Genomic DNA, 24,529 nt, shown 5'->3' with positions numbered 1-24,529 from the left:
GGTTAGGAGTCTTAAAATGCGCTGCAGCTGTGCTGCAGCTTCCACACCTGCATGGCAGCTGACGCTGCAATTAAAGCCTGACTGCAAACTGCGCATGTTCCAGGACCCCGACTCATTATGCGACGCAGCAGACACGGAGCTTTTAAATGGGCAACTTAAATTAGCGGCGTAGCAATTCTGACGTACCGGTGCAGCAGCTTACAGACGGAGCTGCACAGCTGCGCATCAAACGGAAAAGAAGCGGAGAAAAGCAGCACCTTTTTAATGCCGCTTCTTCCCGCTTGGGGCGTGCGGGGGGCGTGTTCATGGCGGCATTCAGGTAAGGCCCGTCTGAAGGCTCTACCTTCATGATGTCATGAATACACATCTTTTTGCCCGTCTGTATCCCGCCAGAGATTCTATGAGAGAGAGATCTTTCCTGCAGATGCTGATCCATCCAGTTCACTTGCTGATTACTTAGCTAGAAGCATTCATTGTTCTGCCTTAGAACAACAACTGTATATTGGAGATTCAGACATTTTACCCATGCTATATTAACAACACCAAACTGTCTCTAAAATATGATTTTCTCAAAAGGGGGAGCAGGGTAAGGGAGAACATAATGGCAGACATTCATATTGTGCAGAAAAATAACAAGATATTGGAACCATCGTCCACATCCCTTCCAATGTCCAAAATGTCCTTGGGTGAGAACTGAGGAGGCACCTGTCACTCCACGCCACTGAGGAGTCTTATTTTCTCTTTGGATACAGTTTTGAACATTCCCCAACATCACTGGCACAGCAAAACTTTTGAATGAAAACACAGATCGAAATTTCTGAACAGCCCTATTTCCATGGGCTCAGAATAGGGATGAACAATTCAACAAAGTATGTTAGGTTTTATTCTCTGTTAACTGATTAGATATGTGTTCCAACAGGCTATTAGATGTCCACTGAAGCTTAAAATCCTACTTTTAAGAAAGGCAGTAATAAACTAAAGTTTACAGAAAAATAGGAGAGCTCTGTCCAGAAAGTTCATTTTCAATAACATGGGCACTAATAGGAAAGTCACTGAAAAAGCCACGGTTCTTCTGATGTTTTCAACAGTCATCCTTGAGAAAAACATAAGTATTCAAATGTTTCCACACGTCCTAGAAGAAGTTTCAATTTTCTCAGTCCTCTTCATTTATTTAACGAACAGCTGATTCCTTCTCTAAAGTTAATAAAGGATTTGGGGGGTGGGACCCAATCACTTCAACAGACGGATGGACAAATGGAAGGAAACTCTAACAACCCAGACTTTATAAGAACTGTTTGAGTAAAGTGAAAAGAAACGGTGTATTGCAAAACAAGTGTTACACAAGGAGCAGCAAGTGTTGGTTTCTGTTGTAAACTCTGAGTTGGGGAGTCTTTACTGACAGCAAGGCTCCATTGGTGGCTCCCTTCTCTCCTTTGCACATGTAATATGAGACTTCACATCTCCAGGACGACTAACAACAAAAAAAAGAGAGGGAGGGAGGGAAAAATTAGAGCCAGTAAGCAGAGGCAGAGACAGCAATTGGCTGTCAGCAGCAGGGACAACAGAAGCAGAACAAGGAAAGAGATAGGAGACCAGAGGGGTTCAAAAATGAGGAGAAGAGCAGACATGAAATGACTACAAAAAAACAAACACAGAAGTCGACAAAACCACCAGTCCTGCAACACTTCCTGGGTAAGGCTGTTTTTTGTCTGCATTTGTCCTAATTTGCAAGCCATGTGAATAGGGGCATCTGGACAAGGGAAGCCAGGGCTGTTTAAGTCTGGGTCAGTACTTTATAGAAAGTATTGCAATTTGGGATGGCAGAGGAAAGCATGTGAGTAGGACAAAGTAAGCAGGGGAATGTGGTGTGGTGAAAGAAAAGCTTTTTATGGGGTTAGTCAAGTTATGTTGCTGTAAGAGAGTTCAGTTTCTGCATGTTTACTTGTTTTCTCTGACATTCCCCCTTGGAATTAGGCACTGAAAGGCTTCCAAATCAGGAATACAGAAAGTAATATTCTAGGAGTAGCAACAATAACCTGTATAGCTCTACTAAATGATTCAGATTAAAGGAATTTTGTATTATCTTTTAATGTACATAGACTAGTTTACAGAACAGCCATGAGAGAACCTCCTCCCAGGACATACAACTAGATTTTGAAGGAATGCTACAGAAGTTGCCAAATTATGTGGTGGTTGCTGAAATTTGTAGCACATTTTGTCCCAACAGCAAAAATCTTTGCCTTCAACCAAAGAGCCCTACCGCTGTCATACACAAAACAGAATCTGTGTCAGTACAGTATTCTGGACTTTGTGCCAATAGTGAAATTCAACTTTTGTATACATGCACTTGATTCTCCAGTAAACTTAGAATGGAACAACTGCAGGAACACAGCCCAGGTTTTAATGCTGTCTTTTACTGAGGAATAAGGTGTGGATTTATTTTTGTTTTTAAAGAATTACTAATGCTCCACACACAGGCTTTGGTAGGACAGAAGCACGTCCGCTGGAAACAGATTGTTACAAATACATCAGCGGCCATGGCCCACTTAGTTGAGACACAAACCAAGGAACAAATCTAATGACAGCACTATGAGCCACACATCAAAGACTTGTCCATCTGCATATTTTTAAAAACTGAAACATATTATTAATCTGCCAACAATGGTCTTCTGCAACATTGCTGTTGTTGTGTGCCTTAAAGTTGTTTCCTGTTTTACTGGATTTTGACACACATCTCACAGCAGGCAACACTGTATATGCACACACGGATACTGTTTACAACACATAACACAAGGACAGAAGCATGTCCACTGGAAACAGATTGTTACTAATCCATCAACAACCATGGCCCATTCAGTTGATACACAAACCAAGGAACAGATCTAGTGACAGCACTATCACTATCAGCCATACCATCAAAGACTTGTCCAACTGCATATTTTTTAAAGGTGAAACATACCATTAATCTGGCAACAATGGCCTTCTGCAACTTTGTTGTTGTTGTGTGTGCCTTCAAGTTGTTTCCAAAACAATGGTGAAACTATCACAGAGTTTTCTTGAGGCTGAAAGTGTGTGCTGTGCCCAATGTCAGTGGGTTCCCATGGCTGAGCAGGGATTCTCAAACAACTACACTACACTAACTCCTCTGTCTGCACCTACCATAAGTCAAAAGAGGCTAGTCTCTACACAAGAAGATGAATTGTTACCCCCCCCCCCCTAAGTTAAGAGTAATTTAGCCTTTGGAGAACATTTCAGTCATCCTAAACACTCTGTAGCATACATTAATGTTGCTCCAGAAACAACAACAAAATTTTTCCAAAAGAACACTTTACCATGAAGCTATTGAGGTACATTTTAGTAATAAATTCCACACTGACATGTTGTTCAAACAAGTCCTGGGAATGGCTATCACTTACCATAGATAATTCTTGTACCTCTTTGGGTGTTTATCTGTATGAGCAATACCTTGCTATGCATGTTCATAACCAGTACTCTGCATTTTGGAACTGGTTACACTGTGCTGACTGGCTTAACCTCATTTGTAAATATAAATTAAAATAATGACTAATCCTTCTTTCTGTATTCGGGCTGACACACACACAATAGGCTTTGTCTTATGTAAATTTAGGCAACAATATTTTGTTAGTCTTATATTGTTTGAACCTTCCTTGTTTTTACTGTAACAGACTACCATCTTGAACTTACAACAAATCTCATTGAAAAGATTCTGCTTATTCTGCAAATGAGCAAGCTGCTATACATTGGTGAGAACTTTAGAAGGACCATACTCTAAAGCAGAGGTTCTTAATCTGTTTTACAAATAGAGTATGTGAATAGAATTCAACTTTTTACCCAATGTTTCCTACCCAAGACAGCATGTAGCAATGCTTGCTGCTACTCTGTGTCAGCAACTACCAACTCATCTAATAAAGATCCTCATGATTTACTTGTGACCCTAAGTGCTTGTTCAGAAGTCATTGTCATGAAAAGTACAGTAGACCCTTGTTATATGCTGGGGTTTGGTTCCAAGATCCCCCAGGTATAACAAAATCTGTGTATGCTCAAGTCTCATTAAATATAATGACATAGCAAAATGGTGTCCCTTATAAAAAGTAGAAAATCAGCATTTGATATTTGAAATTTACACTTTTTTTGAACATTTTCAAACCGTGTATGCTTGAATCCGTGTATAAAAAATCCGTCTATAAGAAAGGCCAACTGTAATCCATACAAGGCATTTTATAAAAGTTGGACCCCACTTTTGACAGGATCCTCAAGAAAGTTCTCAAACTCATAAAAAGAATATAGACACCAGTCCATAAAAAGATTTTAGATCTCCCCGCAAAAAACTGTCATTAAAAACTATGATTTAAAGCCGGCCATTTATTTCCAACATGACAGCTAGAACACGAAGAATATCTTAGCACATGTTGGCTATGCCTGGCTTTTGTGGTCCTGGGGAATGAGTTCCACAGCTGAGGCACAACTACCATGGGAATTCTGTCCACATCTGGACACGTTTGTCTTTCCACACACAACACCAGCTGAAGATTTTAAGAAGTAGGTGGTAGGTTCCTAAGGAAGGAGGAAATCATTCAAGCCAGAGAGAGCTGCAGAGACCAACAATCACCACCTTCATGGACTTTATTAACCCTGTAGGAATTTTGCATCAGCTGCTATTTCCATATCACTTTTAAAGACAGCCCCGCGCAAACCACAACAGCAGATCCCAAATTTCATAAAAGCCTCAATGACATTTGTCTGCTCCTTACTCATTTGACAAGGCTTGCCTAATATATCAGAAAAGATACCTAAGCACCCAGGGTCAAGACTTGGTTTGAGGCACATCAAGATACTCGTGTTGATTTACAGTGATGATTTACCATCCATTTTTCAGTCTTGAGCTTTATAAGTGTTAAACACAATAAACAGAATGGGTAAAAACAATAGGAACATCAAGTAGTCTCAGTAGAACAACAGGCTAAAAGACTGGGAATCTACTCAGGCTGAAAAAAGCTCAGACTTAGTACCAGGATGCCTCCCTGGACAATGCAACCAAAAGCCACAAGCAGAAAGAGTAGAAACCCTGGCCATTCCTCCCTTCACTTGCAAAAGTGGAGGGGCCCAAAGGAGGAGGAATGTGCCTGTAGGAGAATGCAATTCTGGAGTAGGGTGTCTTCAGGTCCTGTGAACCAAACTTCAGGAAAAATAAAATGCTGCATCCTGCATTTTATTGCATATGTCTCTTGCCATAATTACATCTGCCTTTTCCAGATTAATGATCAACTTATTTGTCCTCATCTGTCCTGAGCTGAAACTCCTCTTCTTTCAAGTGGTCATAAAAACAAGCAATTTTGTGTCACCCGCATGCCAATAGCACGGTGCTCCAAAATTCTATTCCACTGGTCCTCAAAGTTTTTTCTGGCTACTGCCTCCTTTCCTCTTGGTCAACAATCCTAGCACTCCCTAAAACTATTTCTTGATATTAGGTCTAATGTCTGTGCAGCAGTCAGCTTGGCCAGCACCATCTGCTACAGCCGCACCCACCGCGTCACCATCTCCTTCTCTGCGTCAGCCTCTCACATACGAATACAGTAGTAGTAATGGCCTAGGCCACCTCCTCCTCCTCACCCACACCAGCCCTACATGAAAAGGAAGTCCAACTGGCTGACTGCTCAGTTGCTACTTGGAGGGTGACCAGGTGCAAAGGGAGCAGCGACCAAGCAGCCAGTCAAGCAGCAACCAAGAAGTCTCTTGATCATGCTGGCCTTGCAGCAAAAGTTGGTGTGGGTGAGAGCTTTTTGGTTGCTGCTCAGTTGGTGCTCCCAAGGTTACTCAATGCAAAGAGAGAAGCTTCTCCCTGATGAGGAAAGATTCGTTATTATTTTTTGCTGAGACAGAGAGGGCCACAGCCAGCTTCCCACTTTTCACCCCCACAAGGAAAGACTCTCCATCTGAGAGAGGCAAAGGACTCTTTCCAAAAACTGATCTCAGATACCCCTTCCCCTCCTTCCCCAGAGATGCGTCTTCCCCACAGTGTCAAATTACTCCCCCACTCCAACAATGTATTTTCTGCTATCTCTTCTTTCAGCCTGTCCAATGAGAGAAAGCAGGAACATCAGTGTAGCTCCAACCTGCCAGCCATGACCCAACAAAGCTCAAGTGGGGCCCACATGTGAAAGCTCATTTTTGCCACTGCTTCTCCCCTACCACCATGTGCTCTGAATCCTCCTTCCCATTATAGTCTTAAAGGTTCTTCTTGTCTTTCTTGCACACCAGTACTTTGATTGAAGGCCTCCCTGCCACCCCTTTTCCCTCACTGCTCCCCTCACCATCCCGCTGGATCTTTCCACCACCCCCAGGGAGGCAGTACTGTCCATTTGGGGAATTCCTGTTCTATTCAATCTTTTGTAGCAGCCACTTGCAGACCTTAAACACAACAGGTAGCAAAAAAGCTTCACAGTGCTTTAGCATCCATGGCCCAAGTTTAAATTAGTTACATCCTACTGGATGGTTTAATTTTTTAGTATGTTCTGGATATGTTTCAAATTTATTCATTTATTATTTGTTAGTTATAGGCTGCTCCAATGAGCTCAAGGAGGCATGTAATGCTTCTCCCCCATTTTATCCCCTCAACAACCATATAAGGCTGATAATGATTGGGCCAAGATCACTAAGTGAGCCTCCTGGTTTGGGCAGGACTTAAAACTAGGTCTCCTAAGTTCCAGTCCAACACACTAAAATTCCAGGCCTCTGGCAGGATCTTTATACCCATACAGCATTCAGTCATGGAACATTTAAAAGAGAGGTAGCTCAGCTTTTGCTGCCACCTGTCAGAGTTTTCTTCTACTAAGACATTTTGTTCATAATTTGCTGCCAAAGCCAATTACACCTAATAACTGCTACAATAGTTGTAGAGACGCTTTGGGCTGGCATCCAGATACTTATTTTCAATAAAGTGTATTGTTTGGGGTTGCCTGCAGAGGTAAAAAATAAAATAAAACAAAGCAAGCCAAATTCTCCAGCTGATTTCTTTCTACTACTCCCCACTTCACATGACACACTAGTGGAAACTTTCAGGTTCTCGTTCAATTTGGATGACTTGCAAGTGACATGGACGGTGTATGTTCTGACAAACCGGTTATACAAAGATGTTAGAATACTCATGCAGAAGAGCACAATAATTAACTAGACTGTCCTTCCTTCTGAAAGATGTCTAAATCCCAAGATTTGTATTATGAAAACAACTACATGGTGTTTGTTTGTTTATAGGGATCTGTTGCTCTTGTTATTTGAATATTAAGGAAGAAAAAGGTTAAATAAAAAGCAAGAATGTAGGAGGGTACAAGAGAAAAACAGCCCAGTGGTTTCTGGCAAAAATATCCTTAAGAGTTTGGCAGAAGTCTTATGCAGAGCAGCTATGGAGAAACACAATTTGAAACATATGTCTGAGAATAAGGAGGCAGAGACCTGGCTTGTGTTACCATCTGTCATAGAGTAAAGAGGCCTCTTAGTCTCCATAAAGCACAATTGCCAAAGAGCATTTGCCACAGGCTATACAGTACAGCAAGCTAGTACTGTATGCTGTCCATTCATATCAGAAACAAACTGAATGTGTCATGCTCTGGAGAAACCAAAAAACAGCTGCTTTTCGCAAGCAGGTGGACTGTCCCTTTCCAAGAATTCCATAAGATATCCCTTGACCTTGCACAGCTGATGTGCTGCTCACTACATAGTAGAAAGGCACTTCAGAAGGATGTGATGAACTAAAAGACATCCTGGAGGTCAAGGACATCCACAGTAAACATTTTCATGGATTGTAAGATTAAAAGGTAAAAGAATAAATCTATGCCACTCTGTAGTAACATTTCCCTGTTATTTTTTTTTCCAGAACCACTGTTCATACGCTATAACATGGTAACATTGAAACAACACACAGAAGAAACTCATTAAATTACTACTCCCTCTTGGGTTCTAAGGGTCATCAGCTAGCAATCTCTAAGTGCCTTATGAAGGGCCTGTTTAATCCCTTTTTCTGGATCACTGCAAAGGTTGGAATTCTCTACCGATCATGTAATGACCAACCTCCCCATCAAAACGCACTTTTTAAGTTGCTGCTTCCTCAACATGTCTACATACTGGCCAGTTAAGAGTGTAAAATCAGAACAGTGTTCAGCTATGTCCTACAGTTGGACACACAACAATGCCATCATCCTCCAAGAGCTCTGGGGGACTCTTGGAAGGACTCAGATGCCTGTTGTTCTGTGTCCAGCTACATTTACTGGCTGGGGAGAGTAAGGGGCTCTACTGCCCCTTACTCTCCCCAGCCAGGAAATGACTCTGTTAGTTCTATTAGGGGAGCAGCAGTAGCTTAAGAGATGGATTGGAAGGGAGATGTGATGCAGTTCTGCCTATACAGAACTTTAAAATATGTCTCCTGTACCAGAATTGTGGCCATCACCACTGGTTGGGGGCAGGGGCTCACAGTTTATATTACCCTTGCCTGGCCTGTCATTCAGTCACTTCCCTCTTGGATTCTGCATTGTATAAGCGAGACATTTTGTTTTGGCCTGTTTTCATGGTTGTTATAATTATGTCACCAGGCCTCATGCTCACAGACAGAAAGATAAATTTAACTTATGGCGAGGCATGGGGGCTTGCTCACCTGGCAATCTGCGTCTTTAGCATTTAAAAAAAAACTTGTACAGAAACTACAGAGGTTTTGCATAAAATATTTTTGAGTGATCATGGTATATGAGAAACAAAACTAGGGAAGAGTTATCTATAACTCTACTTAATGGGGATGTTTCGTGTCAAAAACTGACCGTATAAATGTGGCACCTATCAAAGCACATGCTATAGGCTTCCTAGTTATTACTTTATATTATTTTTTTCACACAATGCATGTGCAAGAAAAAAGACTGAAGATCTATAGCTTTAGTTTTATTTGTTTTAATCCATTTTCAATTAGGAATAGGAATCATAGCTCACCAGTAGAATAGCTGCTTTTCACATAGAAGGACTCAAGCTGCATCTGAGGCGTCTCCAAGTAGAGATGGTAAAGTGCCCAGCCATGAAACCCTAAGACAACTTTGCTCGTCATTGTTCAACTAGATGAACCAATGGTCTGGGCCCAATAAAAGGAAGCTTCTTATGTTCCTAATGAACTTTAATGTTCTAGTGGTACAAAACTGTTTCTGAGGCAAAGAAGCTGGTGCAGCTATTCAATTTGAACCATGCCACAGTAAACTTTTCAGAGGTTTCATCTCCTGCATGAAAGCTAATTCCTCATAAAAGGATTTCATTCCACAAGTCCATGCCAGGCCACAATGTGAAAGCCAAACCTTCAAAGAGACTTACAAGGTGCCAAACTAGTTTTAGTAATTCACTGTGGTCAATGTTTGCAAACCAATCCATGCAGTCCGAAGAAAAATTCTTCTACTGAGGTCCTGCTATGTGGGGTTTGAAAGACAGTTACCCAACTGTAATTATTTTCCAAAGGACAGAGGGACGATAAATACTGGTGTTCTCTTTCTAAATCTGGAAGCTATCTTATAGTTCACAAATGGATATAAATGTCCCATATGTCTCACTAAAATATGTCATTTAAAGTACAATAAAGAAGAACTATTTCCTTCTGACTGTATTCATCTTCAAAAGTGTCTTGGTTATCATTTTCGTCATTCAATGGACTGTAGATGTTTTCCCCATAGCATCCTAGGTACCTTCTGGATAATCATGATTGGCATTCAGTTCACCAGGGCCATGATGAACATTCTGTCCACTGGGTCATGACTGTGCTGGGGTATCATGACAAGTCATGGGCTGATGCACACTGGATAACCATGTCTGCTACCTATACACCCCTGTGGATTTTGGTATGCTTATTGTGATGCAGAAAACCTTCAGGAGGTGTTATCCTGGATGGCCAAAGGGTCAGTCTGGGTATCCTTAACACACTTAGTTTCATCAGATTTCAGAAGATAAGCAGGATTACGCCTACTCACTGTTTGATTAGTTTCCTGTTGTTAACTGCTGTCAAGTCAACTTTGACTTATGGAGACCCTAAGAATGAGAGACCTACAAGTCACCCTTGTCAGCAAAAGCCCTACTCAGTTCTTGCACAATAAGGGCTGTGGCTTCCTTCCCGAATGCAGTCTTCCTCTTTTCCTGCTGCCCTCCACCTTGTCAAGCATTACTGTCTTTTCTAGTGAGTTATCGGGTGGTAGATCATCAAAGCATACCTAGGATCTCTTAATAGGGCTAGAAACAAATCTTGCCTATAACCCTAGGGAAACACTGTCAGTCATAGTGGATGACAGTGGATTAGATGGACCAATGGCTAGTAATTCTGTTCAGTATTTGCATATTCAAACTGACAAGGCAGATGGATACAAGTATACTTGTAAATACCATTCACTTTCATGGGAGCATCTTCTACTTTATTTGCTAAAGGTAAAGGTTTTCCCTTGACAAGATTGTCTAGTCATGTCCGACTGTATGGGGCAGTGCTCATCTCTGTTATTAAGCCAAAGAGCCAGCATTGTCAAAGAAAACTATGTAACCATGTGGCAGCATAACTGCACAGAACGCTGTTGCCTTCCCACCAAAGTGGCACCTATTTATCTACTTGCACTTTTACAGGCTTACAGACTGCTAGGTTGGCAGAAGCTGGGACTAGTGATGGGAGCTCACTCCTTCACCCAGCACTTGGGCCTTGAACTGCCAACTTGCCGATCTTGCAATCATCAGAGTCAGTGTCATAACTGTTAAGCCACCAATTCCCTTATTTGTTAAGGCCAAGAAATTTGAGATTTTTCACTTTCTGAAAAAAAAGCTGAATTTATTCACTTGTTACAGTAGGTTTACCAAAAGCAAAAACACTACTCCCTTCTCCATTCACTATGTCTAGAACCATAGAATGCCTCTAAATATAAGAAACTTATAATTTAAAGTTCAGTGACTGGAGACTCCAAATACTTTCATGCTGGATTAGTGTGGAGATATAAGCAAAGCACAATTATGAGCCACTGACCATCCATTAAGGGGTAAGGCGAGAAACATACAGAGTTTCACCTTTAGGAAAAAGGTGAAATCATATGATCACAAAGTCATCACAGTGCTTTCATGTACCACATGAAAGGAAAAGACCATGCAATTCCTTATTGGAGCATTTTCTGGGAAGATGGTGCCTGTTATGCTATCAGGACCCAGATGGAAGCAATCTAACAAAGCATTTTACAACAGATAATGCTTTTATTTATTCACCTGCAATCCATCATCTGTTGACAAGAATGGCAAACTTGCTTTTCAAGTTTGCAACCATTACTACATCATATCATTGCATAGAAGAAAATGGCAAGATTGCTAGGAAGTGTAATTAACTTTCATAGCAGCTGAAGTGCTATTTGGCTGGGCAGTGGCTGATTCAAAGTGGAGAAGGATAGCCTAGTAAGAAAAGAGCCAAAGTAGATTTCTTTTTTGAAGATGAGCTATTTACTTAAGTGTTTGAATTTTTTCATGGAGAATAGTTCATTTAAAAGATGTTATGCAATGCAATAGGCCCATTGGATATTCTTTTTTTATGGGTACTTCATTAATTCTCCCCCTAAAGCAGCATGACAATAGAAATGAGAGAATTCCCTAGAACCACAAAAATGATAAAGCTAATGCAGAACATACATCTCTTAAAAAGAATTATCTGTTTTAAGCATTAAGCCATCTTCACTCTCTATATACAAAATAAAAGTGCTCAATTTGTTGGCACTCAAGAAATAATTGAGAACAAGGCCAACTCCTGGCGCGGTCTAGGTAAAAATCACCTAGCTACAGCCAAAAACAATGTACACAGCAGATCATTCAATGTTCCTGGAAGGTTTTATATTCAGTTATAATATATTTACAATATAATACAGCATATACATACATACATACATACATACATAACTCTGATTTATAATCAACTTCAAAGTCTGCTTCACAGCTCCAAACACACACACACACACAGCAATAAACACACACTGCTGCTTCAGCCATACCTCTCAACCAATCAAATATTCCAACTGTCAATTCTCAACTGTCACCTGTCAATCAAAATATATTTCTGTTGTTTAAAGACATATTGTATCAACAGAATTATCATGATGTTGGCAAGTTTTACAATACTTAGCCAACATGGAATAGATCTACATGTCGGAAAACAAAGTTTTTTCCTCTTGCCTAGCTCCCAAAACCTAGATCTCTTTCAAACTACACAGACATAGCACTTTGATACAACTTTGGCTGAATTCTATGGAATCATGGGATTAGTAATTTAATAAGGAAGTAGAGTTTCTGAAGGATAACGTAATTAAATACCTCATGACTCCATAGGACAGAGACATGACAGATACAGTGGCAGTTACAGTAGGACTGATGATTCAGGGCTGGAGAGTAGTGGTGATTTTGGGGTTACTCCTTGTCCTACTCCAGAGTAAGATAGTTTTTCTTAATGTTACTCTTAACTCTTACTCCTGCAAAAACCTCTTACTCCTTTACTCCTACTCCCCAGTTCTGAGGAAAAGCCCCAGTTGCTTTGTAAGGCTAGCGTGTGTGTGTGTGTGCGCGCAAGTGGTGGGAGTCTACTACAGACCCCCAAGTCAGACTGAGGAATTGGATGATATCTTTCTAGAACAGATGACCACACAGTCAGAAAAGAGAGATGTAGTAGTGATGGGCGACTTCAACTATCCTGATATTTGCTGGAAGTCAAACTCAGCAAAATCCTCAAGGTCTAGCAAATTCCTCACTTGCCTGGAAGACAATTTCATGGTCCAAAAGGTGGAAGAGGCAACAAGGGAGTCAGCTATTTTAGATCTGATCCTAACCAACAAGGATGACTTGGTTAATGGGGTGCAAGTGGTGGGATCATTGGGTGGAAGTGACCATGTTCTCCTGGAGTTTGTAATACAGTGGAAAGGAGAAACCAGGCAGAGTCAGACACGCATCCTAGACTTTAGGAGAGCAGATTTCAGTAAACTTAGAGAAGTATTGAGGGCGATTCCATGGTCAGAAATACTAAAAGATAAAGGAGTTCAGGACGGATGGGACTTTCTCAAAAGGGAGATACTGAAGGCACAATTTCAAACAGTTCCAGTGAGAAAGAAAAACGGGAGGTGTCTCAAGAAACCAGGATGGATGACTAAGGAACTTTCAACCGAGCTAAGTTTGAAACGGAACATGTATAAGAAATGGAAAAAGGGGGAAATCACGAAAAAGGAATTCAAAGAAATAGCAGGCATGTGTAGGGGTAAAGTCAGAAAAGCTAAAGCGCAGAATGAACTCAGGCTTGCTAGAGAGGTTAAGAACAATAAAAAGGGCTTTTTTGGATATGTCCGCAGCAAGAGGAAGAAGAAGGAAACGGTAGGGCCACTGCGTGGAGAAGATGGCAAAATGCTAACAGGAGATAGAGAAAAGGCAGAATTACTCAACACCTTCTTTGCCTCAGTCTTCTCAGAAAAGGCAAAGGGTGCTCAACCTGAGGATAATGGAGCAGAGGACAGAATAGGGGAATTTCAGCACAGAATAAGTAAAGAGATAGTAGAGGAACACCTTGTTAATCTAAATGAATTTAAGTCTCCGGGACCAGATGAACTCCATCCAAGGGTATTAAAGGAACTGGCAAAAGTAATATTGGAGCCATTGACAATCATATTTGAAAACTCCTGGAGAACAGGAGAGATCCCAGCAGACTGGCGAAGGGCAAACGTCCCCATCTTCAAAAAGGGGAAAAAAGAGGATCCCAACAATTATCGTCCAGTTAGTCTGACATCAGTTCTAGGAAAGATTCTGGAGCAGATCATTAAACAGAGAGTCTGTGAACAACTAGAAGGCAATGCCATAATCACAAAAAGTCAACATGGGTTTCAGAGAAACAAGTCATGCCAGACAAATCTAATCTCTTTCTTTGATAAAATTACCAGCTTGGTAGATGAAGGGAATGCTGTGGATATAGTATATCTTGATTTCAGTAAGGCCTTTGACAAGGTTTCCCATGACATTCTTGCAAACAAGCTTGTAAAATGTGGGCTAGACAAAGGAACTGTTAAATGGATCTGTAATTGGTTGACCGGCCGAACCCAAAGGGTGCTCAACAATGGCTCCTTTTCATCCTGGAGAGAAGTGACCAGTGGGGTCCCACAGGGCTCTGTCCTGGGCCCAGTGCTATTCAACATCTTTATCAATGACCTGGATGACAGAATTGGGAGCATACTTATCAAATTTGCAGATGATACCAAATTAGGGGGAATAGCTAATACCCCAGAGGACAGGATCAAGATTCAAAATGACCTGAATAGACTAGAAAGCTGGGCCAAAGCTAACAAAATGAAATTCAACACAGAGAAATGTAAGGTATTGCACTTAGGGCGGAAAAATAAAATGCACAGATATAGGATGGGTGACACCTGGCTGAATGAAACTACGTGTGAAAGGGATTTAGGAGTCCAAGTAGACCACAAGTTGAACATGAGTGAACAGTGTGATGCGGCAGCTAAAAAGGCCAATGCTATTTTAGGCTGCATCAATAGAAGTATAGTGTCTAGACCAAGAGAAGTAATAGTGCCACTGTATTCTGCTTTGGTCAGGCCCCACCTAGAATATTGTGTCCAGTTCTGGGCGCCACAATTCAGAAAGGACATTGAGAAACTGGAGCGTGTCCAAAGGAGGGCGACAAAAATGGTGAAGGGTCTGGAAACCATGCCCTATGAGGAACGACTTAGGGAGCTGGGGATGTTTAGCCTGGAGAAAAGAAGGTTAAGAGGTGATATGATAGCCCTGTTTAAATATTTGAAAGGATGTCATATTGAGGAGGGAGCAAGCTTGTTTTCTGCTGCTCCAGAGAACAGGACCCGGAACAATGGATGCAAGCTACAGGAAAAGAGATTCCACCTGAACATTAGGAGGAACTTCCTGACAGTAAGGGTTGTTCGACAGTGGAATGCACTTCCTCGGAAGGTGATAGAGTCTCCTTCCTTGGAGGTCTTTAAACAGAGGCTGGATGGCCATCTGTCAGGGATGCTTTGATTTGGATTTCCTGCATGGCAGGGGGTTGGACTGGATGGCCCTAGTGGTCTCTTCCAACTCTATGATTCTATGATTCTAAGTGTCTCTCTTTGCCTACCAATCCCTTCCCTAGTGCAATATAATAAAATTGTTTTTTGGTGTTTGCATGTACAATATAATTTGTTACTCCTTATTCCAACTCCTACTCCTGTAAAAACCTCTTACTCGTTTACTCCTTACTCCTAATCCTACTCCCCAGCCCTGGCCATATTTGTGAAGTGTGAAAGAGACTGCTGGATGAACATTGCTAACATGATAACATAAAGCAGGGAGCTGAACAGAGCAAGCTGCCTTGCTGTGATATCACATTGTTTTCTCAAAAAGTTATTTCAGTTCTCCTGACTCTTGGCTTCCTTTGTAGCACCTTCCTTTACTTGGATGGAGAAAAACAAGTTCAAAATGAGACAGTTCCCCCTCCCCATTGGACAGACAAGTCATTAATTGGAACTGGATCACTACCCCCTTTCTGCCAAAATTGCACTTCCACAAATTGCCTCTAGCAATAAAAACAAAAGGGTGCAGATTCCTGTACAGAATTCTAAGCTTTCTGCTTAAAAACCTGCAACATTTCTTCTGTCTGGAAAATTCAAAACCCCCCGTATCTGTAGATGTAACTAATATCATTCCTACATATAATGTATCTTTTTGTAAAGTAGAATCTGTCCTAAGCCATGCAGTGGCACACCCGTGCAATGTTCTGCTTCTCACCAAACCCTGAAGGCTTAATTCTTTCAACAGGACTTTCTGCCCAACCCAAAACCTCCTTATGCTTTAAGAATGTTAAGCTGCTGTGGAAAATTGGCTCAAGAGCTGGAAGCTTTACATGGACAAGTCAATTAACTGCTGCCATCAAGATGAGCAAATATACATATTTCTGTACACATGTAGCCTGAAGACCCTAGAAACCTTTCCCCACATTTTTTAATTTCTTAATTAGTCAATTTTCATGCACAGGATACAAAAGATTGAAAATAATGTAACGGTTTGCACAAAACCGAACAATTAAATATGGACTTAAATTAGTAATACAATTGGCACTTCTTATACATGGATTTTTTATACATGGATTCAAGCATCCACAGTTTGAAAATATTCAAAAAAAGTAAAAATTTCAAATATCAAACCTTGATTTTCCATTTTTTATAAGGGACACCATTTTGCTATGCCATTATGTTTAATGGGACTTGAGCATCCACGGATTTTGTTATACCTGGGGGATCTTGGAACCAAACCTCAGCATATAACAAGGGTCCACTGTACTTAACTTAAATCTCATTAGTGCCAATGGGTACATAACTACTGCAAGTATGACCGTGTCTTGATTCAACTTACTGCAAATCAAGTACAGTGTATTTATGAAATATATTTTAAAATGCCCCTAGATAGATATTGGTCTGAATTCATAATATCACTCCTAAATGCCATTACCTGATGCTAGAACACTTAGAACATAGCAAGAAGTAGATGGAATCTAACAAATTCTAGAACAAAAGCAAATGTCTATTAGTGGAATGCTGTTCAGTATAGCGGGCACATCATCATGCACTTCAAGTGAGATGGACTTTTAAAAAGGGCTTGCTTTCTTCCGAGACAGAAGTGGGCATTTCTGGTTAACTAGACACCTAACAAGATATTTCTTTAATGGAAGATCAAAAGAACCTTGCGATCTAGTTATGAACCAGCTTTAACTCTCAGTGTCCTGTCAATGTAGAAGACTGGCTTGTACATGGGAGTGCTGGATTTAAATAAATGTATTTAAATAAATAAAACATATATTGTACTTTTGTATAGTTAAAATAATTTAGGAGAAACCTTTACATTATTGCTGTACCTGTGAAATAATGGTAGTAAAAACTGAGAAACCAGCTTTTGTTGGGTTTGAATGTATCTAACAAGCCTCCTCCAGAGAAGCAGCACATGACTGGAATCCAGGGGCAGAACCCTGATAAACTTGTTTTGCTGGTGAGCTAGATATAGCAGCACAGAAAAGACAGCTCTTTTTCTCTGGTGTTCATAAAGTGAGGTCAACAGTAATACACTCAGGTATTCTCTTCTCATCTTTCATCCTTTTGTGTCCCAGTGTCACAAAACGTGGGCTGATCCAGACAATGTCTTACAAGGACTTTCAGAATGAACTCTATGCTACTGGTAACAAGCTATGGCTCAAGCTGCAGAGATTGCCCAAGGCTGAACCTGTTGAAATTGTGTGCTTTTTTGTCATTATCTTGTTCATTGGTAAGTACAATGTTTTTCATATGTTTGCAACTCATCAGATCGGGGACTACTGTGTTTTTACAAAGTCAATAGTGCACTCTTTTGAAAATTCTGTCCTCTCTTTTGCTTTCTTAAGAACTTTAACATTGAGATCACAATTCAGGAGTGTCTTGCACACAGGAGAAAGAATATTTAGTACAGTACAGGATTACACTGCTAAACTCTACCACGTGATTATAAAAGAACTCTTTATCTGTTCATACTTGCGAATGCAGCACAAGTGAATCAAGTGAATGGCATGGGAGATATCCATATTTATGAAAATAGGGATCCAGAAGTCTCAGTTAAATTGAAGTGTTGCTTTGGGGTAACTTACCTCAGCCCTCCTTATCCACAGATTTTTTTGTTCACAGATTCAAACATCCACAGCTTGAAAATACTCCAAAAAAGTATGAATTCCAAATAGCAAACCTTGATTTTCCATTTTATATAAGGGACATCATTTTACAATGCCATTATATTTAATGGCACTTGAGCATCCTCAGATTTTCTTATTCACAGAGGCTCCTGGAACCAAACCCTAGCACATAACAAGGACCTACTATACAGGCATACCTCAGTTAATAAAGCCTCTGAGAAGGAAGCTCCTTTTTACAAAGAATCTGTTTGCCTGTCCAGCCCCTATATCCTTCTTATCCCCTGCCGAGCTGGAAGCTTGTTTTTTTAACACCATTGCCATTGAGAGAATGATGAAGGAGATCTGTAGAAACACAGGCTTTGGGTGTCAGGTTGCAGCAGCATGTCTACAGTAAATAATGCAATTAAGCTTGAGCAGGGAAAAATGAGATTCTGATCTAACTGATCCTACTGTAGCAGTGGGTGCTTTCCTACAGTAAGTAAACAGCAGCAGCTGACATAATCCCTTACTAAGGCTGCATGAACAGGTAAACTGGGGGAAAAGTGAAAAGTAGATAAGCCTGCCTCACCTACACCAAACATGTTAATGTAGCATAATCTATATGTCTGGCCACCAATATGATGAAATATATGAATATATGAAAAGTGGAAACTAGTGAAATAAAAAATCCTCCTGAATGCATTTTGGGAGAAGCCTTCAAGTGGTCTCTAAAGAGTTCAAATTTTATTTATTTTCTGTTTACTTAACACAGGTCTTATGTGATCCATTTGTTTCATTTCATATAGACATACTCTTGGTTTTGAAGAATAAATTTGCTGAGACATGTTGAAATGCCGATCTTTCTTGTTGTTTAGGAATCTATCCCTGTTCTTTCCATGTCATTTCTACGATAGGCACCAGAACACATCGACTTCATTAACTGAGGTATACTTTACAAGGTTGTAACAGCTTCCCAGCCAGAGTCTTAACAGCTATAGGTCCAAGCACTAAAACCATACAGCCTTTCCCCACCTAAAACTGCAAGCAAAGATTTCTCCATGAGTGAAATTACCATGGAGTGTGTTCAGGAGTAGGATTTTCTTAAAATCACATGCATATGTTTATTTGTGCAGGCACTTCTTTGTTCCAGGTCTAAGACCAGGATTCAAGACATGTACACTTATGAATAAGCACTGAAATTTCCTGACGTAAAGAGACAACACAGACCAATGTGTACATGATTTATCACCACTGATATTAATAGCTAGTGTTGATTATCTGGACCTTGTACATACAAAGTAGAATGTTTCTGGTATCATGAAAGTTTTTGCATGTGATGGATAATTAGAAATTAAAAAGTTAATAAGTGATTAACAGAGATGGATTCAAACTACAAGAAAAGATATTCCACCTAAATATTAAAGAGAACATCTTTACTGTAAGAACTGTTCAAAGATGGAGTAGATTGTGTCAGAATAGGGTGGGACTCTCCTTTGGAGGACTTTAAACAGAGTCTGGATGGACATCTTTCAGGAGTGGTTTGTGTATTCCTGAATGGTAGGGGGTTGGACTAGATAGCCATTGTTACCCCTTTCAACTCTAAGATTCTATGAGTTTAACATATATGTGAGAATCAGGATTGAAATGTACTATGTGGGATGGTGCAATCCATGCAAAGATTCTTCAGTCAACACTGTTAGAAAAATGAAAACAAATACAGACTGTCAAAAAATGAGACTGGCCTGCACACAATGCAAAACCATATGTTAGTACTATCTGGACAAGCCCACATAAAGCATTGAGTTGATGGCCTCACCCATTTTTTTGGTTTTATCCATACAGCAAGAGGATTTTGACAGAAATTAGTTTTACAGTGGACACTCAAATCAATCTTTAAAAAAACAAAACAAAACCAAGCTCTCACTATTTATGTTCTGGTTGGGGCTAGGGCTGTTTTTGTGGTCCTCAGGGCTCCCCAGGAGTCAAGCCTTTTTCAGAAAGAAAATATATATATTATTGCTCCAAAATGCAGCAGCATGACATCTTGGGGTGTGACGGGCATTTCCGCTGTTTCTTCCCCTATTAACAGTTAAAAGTGCCATACTTACATTGACCCATGGATAAGTCAAGCCAGGTTTTTTGGGTCAATTTTTTTACTAAAATTGCTGGAATTATACATGAATATGTACAGTATCATTCATGTGTATCTCCTGTATTTTCCCTCTCTGCATTTCTTATGGCATGCAGACTGAAGGAAAGTTAATGTTTTTGTAGGAACATGAAACTGAACAATTAAAAACAAATACAATCCCTAAGACTTAGTTTGGTCACATCCAACTTATAGTTCTTGCTAAGAGCATCTATAACGTCATGCTACATTATTAATGCTAAAGGACAGGAAATATATCTAAAAACCACAACTGTCCCTTTTTTGTTATGTTATTCACTACACAGAGGTTTAGATTTGCCCCATTTTCTGCCTGGCATTTCCAGAAGCTAATTTGGTTTCCTTTTGCTCCATGTGTTAGCTACAATACTTTCAATGATGATCATAGCATGCTGTTGTTGCTGTAGCCGTTGCTGCAATGGAAGCCCTCACCAAAAGACGAGGAGAATCCAAGTTCAGCCAACAGTCCATGCATAAGAATGTATTAAGAATAGACTGTAAAAAGTATAAGGAAAAAAGATGTGACCATACTGCATCCTGGCAGAGAAAAAGCCTTGTGCATCAGTCTACAGAACAAGATGACAGATGAAAACACCAAGCAAAGAAAAAGGGAGAAGAGGAAGAGATTAAACCTCAAGTGGACTAGGGTCTTGTGCCTTGGCCATCATATGCAACTGATGAAGTCATGGAGTTCACAAGATTTGTCTCCCTGTCCTGTTAGAAACAGTAATGTTGTTATCAAGACACTGAGATGAGAGTGACACAGTTGGCCACAATGAAAAATGAAAAACCAAATCAGAAAAATACCACAAAGAAATTGGCATGGATTAGAACAAGTTCTACTTCTTGACATGGGAGATTTCTAGAGAGATGCTGAGAATCAGGACTACGCATTGAACTCCAAACTACATGCAAATGCTCAGCAGAACAAATTGTAACATGAACAGTGGTTTGTCTTGCTGTTCAACTGTCCATAGCCAAGAACACTAAATCATATGTCCAACTAAATCACTAATACAGGAGAAAAGACAATGCAGTCTTGCAGTTGACCCATAATCTCAGAGGCTGCAAAAGAAAAACAGCAATCTCCCTTCTTTTAGCAACGACAATGCCAAAGAGAACAAATATGCTTATTTGCAATTGTCATTGCCTTTCCATATATGCAGGTGAAAGGATACTGAATGTTTATAATACTATGTTGTTTTATGTGCCTGCCTTAAAGTGACTATCATTCTCTTCCCTTATCTTTGTAAAGGAAATTTGGTATTTTCGTTTCCCCTCACAAAATTCTCTGATTTGCATGTTATAAACCAGTTTTAGTACAAAGAAAATGGAATAAGCTAAGAACATTTTCTGGGGGGAAATATTCTAAGGAATAGTTTATATTTGTAGCAGTAATGCCACACTTAAGGCAGTTTTGGCAGGAGTGCTCCCAAGAAAGGAATAAAGACAACCTTTCATTTCAGAGTCTCTTATAGGTTACTCATAAAAGGGAAGCTAAATGCACCATTCATTGTGGCCAGTAGTTTAAAGAATATTTATCCAGACCAAGATGACAAATTACAGAGAGGGCTGTGTTAATTCAAGAAATGTGTGCAGCAGCTGGCTGGTGGTATTATGACAAATAGTAAAGCAAATGTACAGCCAAGAATGAGCTGCCCAGCTATGGTTTACAAATAAAAGTGAAACCCCATCAAGAAAGGCAGATTCTCTGTATATCTGGCTTCTCCTCCAGGGAACCCCAGACAATTTACTCATGTACAAGGCAAACACAGTGGAATCTGGCATGTGTAAATGGAAGCAGAAAAGGTGGGGAGGGAAAACACTGCCATAAAAACTGTTGTACACCGCTTTGATCTAATTTGGAAAAGCGGTATATAAATAAACATTATTATTATTATTATTATTATTATTATTATCTATTGAATTAAATGCACTGATGCCATAATGATAGGATTATCAAGGTCATCAGTAACTAAAATGTTATATCTAGGAGCCTTCCTATCTAGATTATGGTCAAGACTGTAGTGTACCAGATTAAGGAGGGGGGACCTGTCAAAACTGTAACATACAACAAGCAGATAATAAAGAATTATCTAAAGAATCTCACTGGGCTTTGCAGGTCTAAATAATACACTTTAATTTTTAACTTGTAGGGTTTTTTTTTAATTTTAAAGAGATGCATTTAACCACTCCTGCACAGCTATATAGTGATTATTAAGCAAGGAGCAGGGTGATTATCAAACATGGATTATGTTCTGAAAGGGACAGAATAAGCAGGAAGTGCTTACTCTATGAAGTAACTGTTTTAAAGAATTATTATTCTCCCTCCTCATCATGCTTTAAAAGCTACAAGAAGAATAAGAAAGCCTTGTCAGTGTTCTGTTTGGGTGGTCAGCTTCAGTGTTTTCCCCCTTTGCCACCTTGATAAAGACCACACTGGCCAGATGCAACAACCATTGACAAGAGCTGTCTGGTTCCCAGAAAAATTAGTGTATTGTTCCTCCATTGGCTTTTGCAAGACTGAAGCATCTAGACTTCATTGCACAAATGTCTATGCAACTGCAATAAGGTCATTAGAAATTTTTCCTCTTAAAAAGTCAGTTCATAAGAAATGGACAGTACTGACAATCGGAGAGTGAGGAAGCAGTGCAACTTTTCAGGGTAGAACAGTAGTATAATTTTTGTGCCAGCTATACTGCCAACAGATAAGTGCTATATCAGTCAATGAAGCTCAAGATGTGCAAGTTACAGCTAGGGAAACAATAGAGGAAATGACACATGTAGTATTGTTAACTAAACCTATCTTTGTGAGAACACTTGAAAAGCTATGTTTAGGACTGCTTCAATATAATAGAACATTCACAGAACACCACAGAATATGTGACTTTTCTTGACAAGACTCTTTGGCTCTATTGTACACTAGTGTCAAATTCTGACAAGATCTGTAACAAGTAATCACCCAGAAAGAATGGGTGTCAAACATTACAACTATCAAGCATAACACACCTAATCTCACAAATGCCTAGTGTCAAGCTGTGGATCCACATGCTCAAGTGGAAGAAACATATCTGGTGCAACTATTTAACAAACAGCACTTTTTACTGCATGTTTAAAGTCTGAGCTCCACAACTTTCTGACCCTTCCAGCTGTAGTTTCCCATGTATTTGGCATCCTCTATCTTCTCCAATCCCAACCAGACTAGAAAAACAAACTGATCAAGGCCTAGGTGGACTGCTTCTCTGTGTTCACTTTGTTGGGCACTTTTTACCCAGGCCTGCATTAAAACAACAGTAAATTTGTTTATAGATCCTTCCTACTTGCTCTATATGCATATATTAGTTATTGTTTTTTAAGTTAAAATTCATTACAGACTGATTAAAAGACACCAGCTTATTTATTCTGGGTGTGCCCTGTTTCAGGAGCCACTGTCTTCTTTGGTAGGGCCAAGACAAAAATGTAGAACCAGCAATCATTCAAACAGCCAAAATTAATCTGACTTCACGTAAGACTGTTTGTTTAAATATGCACTGCCAGAACACATCTCAGGAAAAGAAAGCAACACAGTACAATGATAAAACAAAGCTTTGGATGAGCTAATATTTCTGTGTATTCAATGGAGAACATTAAAGAGACATTCTGTGCTACAAATTTGCAGAGACTATTAGACGGTTGTAGTTAAGATCACCCATGATCTTTAAAAAAACAAACGAACCAGTATTCTCAGGTGGCCATTGGGAAAGGAACATTCTGGAAAAGAGTATTTAGCCCTTTATTCTCATGTCGAATAACTGCAACTGTATACCACCAAAATTCTGGTGGGCTAAAACTGGCCTGGGATGGGGGGAGGGCGGGGGGGGGGGGAGACAGTATTATTTACATTGGGTAAAAACTATGTAAATAAAAGCTTGAAGTGTTGCTTCTTAAAGTCTTTTAAGTAGTTAACTGAGTCTGCTAATTAAAGGGAAAGAAATACTACTTTGGGTATGTGTGTCCATTTATATTGGCCTGTTACAGACAGCCAAAATAAAGCTGCTTCGAGTCACAGTGGAGGTATGGTGTTTCAATGATGCATGCGTCCTAAGAGTCCAGAAATCGCACCAAAGCCACGCTCGAGCCCTAAGGACTGGAGCATGGCTTTGGTGTGGCTTCTGGACTCTTGCATCATTGAAACACCATACCTCCACTGTGACTCGAAGCAGCTTTATTTTGGCTGTCTGTAGCAGGCCATTGTCTCCTATGTTTGGGGTGGATTGCTCATCATTAAAAAATTGTTACTCTAAATGCAGGAAATTTGTTACTCTAAATGCACTTACGAAACCTGCATACCACCACATGCTAAATTACTGCCACACACTTCCAAGAATTGGTTTAACTGCTCCCTAGAGAGCCCACTGCTTATGAAATCATACATTGACTTTTTGGAAGGAAGTCAATACTATGAAATGCTAATTTATCAATTATTCTAGAGTACACTCCCTTGTAAAGCCATAAGTAACCTGCAGATCTTTCTCTTGGCGGGGGCAGAATTTTAAAAATATCAACACAGATACAAAATATGTGGTAGAGGAGAGAGGAAAAATGGACAAGAAAAAAGACAAAGGAGAAACACATATGATATGAACACAGGCTAGCATATACACTCATCA

General features: G+C 40.0%; 2 protein-coding genes across 5 annotated transcripts in view; one reads left to right on the top strand and one right to left on the bottom strand.

The window, feature by feature from the left end:
- RECQL5 (RecQ like helicase 5) overlaps positions 1-24,529 on the bottom strand; it is a 72,814-nt gene that overhangs the window by 27,205 nt on the left and 21,080 nt on the right. The window lies entirely within an intron of this gene.
- SMIM5 (small integral membrane protein 5) lies at positions 1,475-23,720 on the top strand. Of its 2 annotated transcripts, XM_089536183.1 has the most exons (4): positions 1,475-1,692; positions 3,687-3,764; positions 17,183-17,337; positions 20,242-23,720. In XM_089536183.1, exons 3-4 carry the CDS (start codon positions 17,211-17,213, stop codon positions 20,355-20,357), a joined length of 243 nt encoding a protein of 80 aa, XP_089392309.1. In that variant the 5' UTR covers positions 1,475-1,692; positions 3,687-3,764; positions 17,183-17,210; the 3' UTR covers positions 20,358-23,720. The 2 variants fall into 2 exon arrangements, with proteins under 2 accessions (XP_089392309.1, XP_089392320.1); XM_089536194.1 differs by lacking the exon at positions 3,687-3,764.

The sequence above is a fragment of the Sceloporus occidentalis genome, unplaced genomic scaffold (genome assembly GCF_023333645.1).
Source record: "Sceloporus occidentalis isolate IW3139 unplaced genomic scaffold, rSceOcc1.0.p SCAF_1, whole genome shotgun sequence".
Lineage (NCBI taxonomy): Eukaryota > Metazoa > Chordata > Lepidosauria > Squamata > Phrynosomatidae > Sceloporus > Sceloporus occidentalis.
The sequence above is the reverse complement of the archived record's forward strand: the minus strand, read 5'-3'. Positions and strand labels throughout refer to the sequence as shown.

What these genes read in the sequence shown, in the direction of transcription:
- SMIM5 (XM_089536194.1), top strand. Translation starts at nt 17,211, where the DNA reads ATGTCTTACAAGGACTTTCAGAATGAACTCTATGCTACTGGTAACAAG. An exon ending in TGTCATTATCTTGTTCATTG is followed by an intron (nt 17,338 to 20,241) that starts GTAAGTACAATG and finishes TCCATGTGTTAG; the next exon opens with CTACAATACTTTCAATGATG.